Raw genomic sequence first — 8914 nt, forward strand, 5'->3', positions numbered from 1 at the left:
GACAGCAGCTGGACATTTTACATTTTCAAATACCGGCAAAGCAGTGAAAACGTTAGAACATTTAAGGATACAGCCAAACAATAACTGAAATAGATTTCAAACACTTTTAGAATAGGCCTAGATATTGAACGATGAGAATGCGGGGGTACTTCTGTACAGGCATGCACCTGTAGTTTATAATCTTTATTATCATCATGTAATTTCCTTTTGTATTGGCCAACCCCGGGATAGTTGTAGTTGGCCACCCGACCCAGCACAAGGCGTGTCAGCTGATCTGTGTTGTCGGCGTTAATCTGTTAATTAGGTCAGCTATTCTGTACTGGTAGAGCAGGGTGTCCAGTAGCATGCAAAATATGTTGACCCTCATCTCGAACGTGTTCCGACTGGGCAACGCCAGCAAGAATGTGGTACGTAGTCTACTGACAACCTGCGTGCCGCTGTCCATGATGCTGAAAGCTAGCTAGGTGAATTCGCACTAAAATAGCAAGCTAGCTAGCCAGACTTGCCGGATGAGAGGTTGGTAGTAGCTTTAGTCCCAGCTAGCAGTGCTGACCTTGTAGGCCTGGTAACATGGTCAGTCAGTACGAACTCAACAACACAACAACCAAATCGGTTTACTGTCGCTGTCTACTGCGGGTATTGTTTATATGAGTTGTTACATACATTGACAGCCTGTCCATGCGTGCTCTATTTTGCCAGATTAATTTTTCAACAAAGATGTGTAGGGTGTAACGGGAAACCAAAGAGTATTGCAATACTCTTCTATTTATTTTCAATAAGTTCACACTTATAAAGAACTGGGTAAAAGGCAATAAGAACATTAAAAACAGTGGCTGTAGTTCGCGTTTATCTTGGCGCTGTCCATGGTGCTTAGTGTTTTTTGCGCGGGTATAAGGGCACGACAAGGGATTTCCGCATCCTAATTAGATCTTTCATTGTACCTGCGGCGTCTACAAGTTTGCCGCACGGTGGCGCTGTAAGGATGGTGTGTAGGCTAGTGATGGTTGGGGCTATTTGTGTACTAATCTCTTGGCTGTCTGCCTCTGGTCTATAGATTTTCCTCTGTGATGTTCTCTGTGAACTTCAGCACACCCCCTCAGCCGCATTCTCTCACCATAAACTCATCAGCACACCTTTCATGGTCAAGAAGATATTAGGCCCTAGGGGCTATATGAGTTTTTGCATAAGTTCCCCTCGTGTTTTAAAGATTCATTACAGACACCACTCACTTTCTCCTCTCTCTCCCTATGACTCCTTTTCCCCTCCCTCTATCACTCTCCCCCTTCTCTCTCACTCTCCCCCTTCTCTCCCTGGCTTTCTTGTAGGGAGCCCAAACAGTGTCAGAGGTAAGGAGCTCATAGCTCTGCTGTACAGCCTGTCCTGTAGGCCTGATTTAGCCTGTCAGACCATGAACACAAAACAGCTCATATAGAAAACAGCCTGTGTGTGTACTGATAGAGGCCCTGACTCTCTTTGGTGCACTGTGGTAGATAGTGATAGTTCTGACTACAGATTAATCTGCTTTGTCCCGACCCTCTGCTCCTCCCTATTAGGGCAGCTGTCAGACTCCTCTGGTCGTGCTCTGGTCTGATTGGATGGTTCCTCTGTTCCCCAGCTGCTAATTGGTCTGTCCGAATATGTCAATATAACCTCACCGCCTGCCCCAGCAACACCCCGACAACCACCAATACCACTAGTTAGTACCAGAGCACCCAGACCTAGTTAGTATCTGACTGGCTGGCTGGCTCTAACAGAATAACCTGAACCTCAAACAGCCACGTTCCTTCTGCAGAATTCCCAGTACTCCTTTCACACTGTGGGTGGATTTGGGTGGATTTAGCCTGGGGAGGAGGGTGGCTGGCTATTGGACTTGTATTTCCTGTGTGTGTATCACTCATGTGTCATTCTCTCTCTCTGCAGGGCGCCAGGATGGTGGCGTCCACACGCTCCTTCGCTGACTTCACCCCACAGGCCAGCTTTGACATCAAGGTGAGTCCACATACACTTTTAGCACGCCCTGCTGGACGAGCCCTAGATATGACAAGGGAACTTCCTTCTTAAAACTGTTATCTGATTGGTTGGTTGAGCTGTCTGTCTCCCTCCCTTCCCTGTTGTTTCCAATAGAAGTGTGAGCTGCACCGTCTGGAGGCGGGCCCCTCTGAGACAGCGGTGTTGACCAGAGAACAGGGCCTCCAGTACTACAGGACCATGCAGACCATGAGACGCATGGAGCTGAAGGCTGACCAGCTGTACAAGCAGAAGATCATCAGAGGCTTCTGCCACCTCTACGACGGACAGGTCACCACACACACACACACACACACATTAGATTAGCATATGAACACACACTCTCAGGGACACAAGAACATACACCCCCCCTCACTCCTAGCTGCTGTTGGTGGTGTGTTACAGGAGGCGTGTGCGATGGGCATCGAGGCGGGCATCAACCCAACAGACCACCTGATCACGGCGTACCGCGCCCATGGCTACACCTTCACAAGGGGCGTGTCTGTAAGAGAGATCTTGGCTGAACTCACAGGTGGGATACACCTAGACATTAATCTGAGGTCAGATCTCTATTTCCCCCTAATGGTTACAGTCAGGATTTAAGGAAGATAAACTGATCTTAGATCTTTGCAACTTCTACCTGAAATAGATCTCTAATCTCTTTCTCTATTTTTTTTTTCTCTCTCTCTCTTCACCCCCCCCCCCCTCTCTCCCTTCACCCCCCTTTCTCTCTGACCTCTCTCTCCCTCTCCCTCCCTCAGGTCGTAGAGGGGGTGTGGCCAAGGGTAAAGGTGGTTCTATGCACATGTACGCTAAACACTTCTATGGCGGGAACGGAATCGTGGGGGCTCAGGTAACTATCTGAACAGGTCACTTACACACACACACACACACATGCATTCTCACTGTGTGTGTGTCTACAGGTTCCATTAGGGGCAGGTGTGGCACTAGCCTGTCAGTACCAAGGCAACAACCAGGTGTGCGTGGCGCTGTACGGAGACGGAGCAGCCAACCAGGTGAGGTCTATCTAACGGTTACAATGAAGTTATTAAATCATCATCATCATCATTGTCTCTTCTCTTGTCCAATCAGGGCCAGATCTTTGAGTCGTTCAACATGGCGGCTCTGTGGAAGCTGCCGTGTATCTTCATCTGTGAGAACAACAAGTTTGGCATGGGGACGTCTGTAGAGAGATCCTCCGCTAGCACTGACTACTTCAAGAGAGGAGACTATATACCTGGAATCAAGGTAGGACACACACACACTCACTGACTGTGTGTGTATCTTTGCTATATTAACCTCTCTGTCCCTGTGGTGTAGGTGGATGGCATGGATGTTCTGTGTGTGAGGGAGGCCATCAAGTTTGCTGCAGACTACTGCAGAGCTGGGAAGGTGAGCTATAATGATAGGGAAAAGATGAGTTCTGATTGGGGCAGAGATTAAAAAGTTATAACTGATTTAAGAGCTTGAAGAGTGTTAAGAATCACTTTGTCTCAGACAGTGTAATCTCAGAAGGCTGATCAGCTTGTAGTATCACACCAGTGTCTCTTGCTTGACAGAGGGAGGCTCAGCTCAGTGACCAGTAGAATAAAGACAGTCTGTGGAAGAGACTATAGGACAGAGCTGTAACTGTTCCCAGTTTAACCACTTATGGTGCTCCTGGTGTGCTACAGGGCCAAAGAGCATAGATATAGAGACATCAGGTCATCTTTGGAGACAGGTTATTGACTTGGCGGCGCAACTGTAGCTAGAAAAATAGTGTAGACGCAACTGCTTACTAACTGTGAACAATTTTAGCTGGCTAGCTAATCATCAGCTAACTGTGGGACAAAACAATTAAGTTATTTACCATTAATTAGCCACCTCAAATGTCTTTGCTAGCAAARGCGATGCGGTTTCCAAAACTGCAAGGGACAGACCATATATCAGTTCTATATCTTTGCTGCAAGGTGTCACTAGTAATGTTAACTTTTTGATGTTTTATGAAGTCTCCACTTTCCAAGAGTGTAGAATTCCCTGATCAGGCCATTCAGCAGTGTCATAGCAGCGTTGGTTAGCATTTTGAGTCTCCTGGCTTTGAAACCTCTCTGCCAGGGTCCTATTGTGATGGAGCTGGAGACCTACCGTTACCATGGACACAGCATGAGCGACCCCGGGGTTAGGTGAGATGTGATCCCTGACCCTGTGACCGTCACCTGACCCCCGGTTTCTCTCCACCCCCTCACTCCTCACCACACCTCTCCCTTTTCTCTCTCTCCCTCTCACTCTTTCTCTCTCTCTTGCCCTCAACCTTGTGTAGCCGCTCTACTTCACTCTCCAATGTAGCCTGTCCTGTAGGCTCACCCAGTGTTGGTTTGGGACATGCCTAATAACACTACCAGGCGCGCTAGCTCTTTCTTGCTCTATCGCTCTCTGTGTGTGTGTGTGTGTTTGTCTCTCTCTCGTCAACGAAGGGCTGGAGCCGAACCCTGCAAATAAGGTCTAACTCCTCTTCTTCTTCCTGTGTGTGATGTAATGTCCTGTAGCTACCGTTCACGTGAGGAAATCCAGGAAGTGCGCAGTAAGAGTGACCCCATAACCATGCTGAAGGAGCGTATGCTGTCCAACAACATGGCTTCTGTGGAGGAGATCAAGGTACTCACACCTTCACCGACAAACAAACATACACACACATATATACACAGACACACAAACATACAGACACAGGTGGTCCAATTCACTTTTTCTTTCATTCTTCCTTCCTTTATTACCTACTTCCTTCCTCCCTACCATTAGGAGATAGATGTAGAGATCAGGAAGGTGATCGAGGACGCGGCCCAGTTTGCGATCTCTGACCCTGAGCCGCCATTGGACGAGCTCTGCAACCACATCTTCGCCAACAATCCACCCATGGAGGTCCGTGGGACCAACCCCTGGGTCAAACTGAAGTCTGTCAGCTAGACACACACACACACACACACACACGGACCAAACTACTGTACAGTCTATCAGCTACACATCCCTTTCTACACTCTGCAACCAACCCCTGGGTGAAAGTCTACTCCTCCTGTCCTCGTCTCCCTTCTCTTATTCCCTCATGAATTGTCTCTAAATGCACTATATGAGAGAAGGTCATGACCCTGTAGGTTAGAGTTCAGTCTGTAGCAGCAATCCAAACCAGTCTGTGACCTCTGACACTGACATCACTGGTATTTATTGACACTGTATAGAGTATATTATGTCGTTTTATATTGATGTATTCTCCTCACACTGAGGGACCACCTGTCTGTAGATTGGAGGTGTATGGCTTAGGGCAGGCTTTTGTTCCAGCCTAGCACTAACACACCTGATTCAATCAGGTGGATCTGGTGTGTTCACGCTGGTACTTACTAAGCTTGTACACCCTAGAACTCTCCAGTACCAGGGTTGGCTACCCCTGGATAAGGGAGTGTGTGTGGGGATGGTTCTAGGTTAAACCAAGTTCATCTCCCTGTAAGGTTTCAGACTGTTAGTATGTATTACCTCTGACCCAGATGTTGTTGTAGCACTTTGACTAGATAGATAAACTAACGAGATATCATACTGCAAGTCATTATGTCATCATAGAAAAAGGGACCATCAATGGTGGTCTATTTCTCTCTTCCTCTCCTTCTCTAACTTCCTCCCTGGCATTCATCCATCCTTCTTTCCGTGAGGAGAGGATACTGATCCAAGCACTAACAGAAGAACTGAAAAACTGAACGATTGTAATACAGTTTGTTGTGATTTGACTGAAGCAATAAAATTGGCAGAGACTGTGTGATATGTTAGTTGTTTGTGTCTGATAACACTGCAGAGTTCTGTGTGCAGACAGCTAATAATGTACCATACCTCGTGAGATTAGCATCTCAGATGGAGCCATCTTGCTTCCACCTATCCAGTTCATTTTACATCCATAAATCTAAAACATCATCTACCAGCAGATGTCACCACAGCGCTAGAAGTCCACGCCCAGACAGTACAGCTGTATCTGAGGAGAGAAGACAGAGATTAATGTTCTGTCACCAAGTTCAGTCTGGCAGTTCAGTATAAATATCTTTGGGTTTTAATTATACTGTTCCCGTCCACAGCACATCTTCAGTCACACACACACACACACACACACCTCTTTAGTCACAGATAATGACTCTGTGCCAGTTCATGGTTCTCATTATCCTTCATAAGGTGGATGGACTATAAATAGCTCATAATAAAGCAGTCTCTCACGCAAAGGACCTCCAACATCAAACTTTAACTGGTGAGAAACGATTCATACAGTCAGAGACAGACCCCTCCAGTCAAGGGTGGCAATTAAACTGCTAATATTAAGGTATACTGTACTATGTTGGGGCGAATTGTAGCCTATGATAAAGCCGATGATTCGCCTATCTACATCATATAGTTATTATAGCCTTATATCATTTTCAACACACAACCTGCAGCATATTTCAGTCCATCGCCTGAATAGCTCCGTATTGATCAGAGTCATATTCTGCACTCTGACTGTGGGCTCTTCATGGTTACCGAACSATTAGCCTACAACGCACCGCCTTCACCAAATAATAAAGTCTCTCTTCTCATGTGACCAGCCCGGCTAGACTGTAACTCCTAGAGCAAGCCCCCTCACCTGCCTGTGTCCGGCTCGGAAGAGGTGTCCCGTACTCCCGTTATAAGAGGGCCCCGCCCCCAAATATGACGCAGGCGTGACTCGCCAGTCTGACAGGCAGGTAAGACACCCGGCGCCATATTGGGACAAAACGGAAGTGAGTGAGTGAGTGAGAGAGAGAGAGAGAGAGAGAGAGAGAGAGAGAGAGAATAGGCAGTGGAAACACGGCATAGTGACACAAGGGCGAAAGTGGAGAGCGAGACAGTTTTCCGTAAAAGGCGTTAGCTCAGCTAGTGTAATGTAGTGAACATTATTCCGCTAGAGAAAGACGGGGCGGCCCCTGTTTTAGAAACTCCTTGTCCTCCCATACGGGCTAACGCGATAGCCTACTAGAATAGAACAGAGTTTTAGATTACTACATTGATTGCCTACGGTCCTGTCTGGAGCGAAGCTTTAGCGCTCTAACTAATAGACAACACTAGAATAGATCAGAGGAAACCAGGACAGCTCGAGCGCCAAGATGCCCCTGGCACAATTGCCAGATCCCTGGCAGAAGATGGCACTGGGGCGGGCGGCAAGCGAGGTGAGTTTGTGTGTGTGTGTGAGAGAGAGAGAGTGTGTGTGAGAGAGAGAGTGTGTGTGTGAGAGAGAGAGAGATAGTATTCATTTCCATCACCAGAAACTGTCTGCGGGAATAGATGTGAACAGATTATTATATTGAAGCGTCACGTTGACTGTCTCTGAGCTGCACTTCATAGATATAAACAAACGCGTAGCACCACGGGTCTGAGGCTGGCTACTAAAACCAAATGGATAAGTTGCTGAGCCTCGGATAATAGAGAGAGAGAAAGGCGAGTGGGCGGTCATCCGACAGACCGCACGATTTAGGATGCGGCTTTCAGCGGGCGTGTGTGTTTCCTGGATGATGCGGTTAAAGCAAGCGTGACGTGTTTAAAGAGAAGTGAGTAGAGTCGCCCGCGTTTGATTGTCTGAAGACATTCTCTGATTCACATTTGATTCATAATTATACCCTAGTGTACTGTACACAGAACCCTCTCTCTCTACCTTTCTCTGTTCTCTGTCTATCTCAGTATATATCTCATGCTCCATAGCAAGAGGATGGACATATTCTTGGTAACGTGTGTGTTCTCAGTGATTTGTGGGAGAATGTTTCTAGGGCACAACAGCACTCTCACTCACTCAATCATTCCTTCTCAACTAAGCAAGTTAACAATAAATGAGTTTTGGCAGCAGGTAGACTGACTGTTAGACTATTGGGTCCTCAGTCAATACTGGTCCATTAGATAGCCATCACTGTATCACACTGTGTGTGAGTGAGTGTATGTGTGAGAGAGKGAGTTAACCATTTCATGACAGAGAGACATTAACCCTTTCATGACAGAGGCCGTGAGATGACTTTCTGTCTTTTCACTCCATCCGACATGTTCCCCTCTCTGTCTCCCTCTCTCCCCCCTCTCCCTCTCTCCCATCCTCTCCGTCTCTCCCTCCTTCTCCCTCTCCACTCTTTCTGTCCCTCTCTCTCCCCCTCTCTCTCTCCCCCTCTCTCCCGTCCTCTCTCTCTCTCCCCCTCTCTCCTGTCTCTCTCCTGTCCTCTCTCCCCCCTCTCTCCCCTCTCCCCCCCTCTCTCCCCCTCTCTCTCTCTCTCTCTCTCTCTCTTTATCTTTCAATCATCCTGTTACATGTTTATCAGGCTTACTGCTGCACTGAACTAAGTAATAATAATGATAAGTGCTACTATTATGAATAATAATCATGTTACAGCCTCAGTTTATTCTGAGTTATCCAATCACTTTCATATTAAAGAAACATGTGACCTGACAGCTCCAGTACAAAAATCACTTCAACAGTTTCACTATATTTGACAGTACATCCATTCCCAAGTATTTAGCTAAGTTGTGAAATGGGAATGACACAGTAATAACCTATACATTACAACATTGTTTCGTTGGGATTCACTACATCTAGCAACACCAGGTATTTAGAAATTGTGTTGACTTCTTTGAAATATAATTGACATAAAATGGACATTACAATAACTAATAGTTGTTTATTGTGTTATTGCAGGATGCCCATCGACATGTTCTGGAGGATTCTATTGGAGAGGATGATACTATGTCCTGTAACGTAAGTCTACACACACACACACTGAAACACACTCCCCCCACCCCTCCAAATGTCATATTATGTCTATATACAGTGTTGTAACAATGTGCAAATAGTTAAAGTACAAAGGTGAAAATAAATATGGGTTGTTTTTACAATGGTGTTTGTTCATCACTGGTT

At 46.5% G+C, this 8914-nt stretch overlaps 1 protein-coding gene across 4 annotated transcripts; it reads left to right on the forward strand.

The window, feature by feature from the left end:
• Positions 1–228: 228 nt before the first annotated feature.
• Positions 229–5507, forward strand: LOC111973256 (pyruvate dehydrogenase E1 component subunit alpha, mitochondrial). Of its 4 annotated transcripts, XM_070446640.1 has the most exons (13): positions 251–407; positions 1326–1346; positions 1616–1696; positions 1921–1989; positions 2125–2298; positions 2413–2539; positions 2769–2860; positions 2931–3023; positions 3100–3255; positions 3328–3399; positions 4102–4169; positions 4533–4641; positions 4783–5507. In XM_070446640.1, exons 1-13 carry the CDS (start codon positions 345–347, stop codon positions 4945–4947), a joined length of 1290 nt encoding a protein of 429 aa, XP_070302741.1. In that variant the 5' UTR covers positions 251–344; the 3' UTR covers positions 4948–5507. The 4 variants fall into 4 exon arrangements, with proteins under 4 accessions (XP_023856323.1, XP_070302741.1, XP_023856322.1 ...); XM_024000554.2 differs by lacking the exon at positions 1616–1696; XM_024000555.2 differs by lacking the exons at positions 1326–1346; positions 1616–1696 and having other exon boundaries at positions 229–407.
• Positions 5508–8914: the final 3407 nt, after the last annotated feature.

This window comes from Salvelinus sp. IW2-2015, linkage group LG14 (assembly GCF_002910315.2).
Source record: "Salvelinus sp. IW2-2015 linkage group LG14, ASM291031v2, whole genome shotgun sequence".
NCBI classification, from domain to species: Eukaryota; Metazoa; Chordata; class Actinopteri; order Salmoniformes; family Salmonidae; genus Salvelinus; species Salvelinus sp. IW2-2015.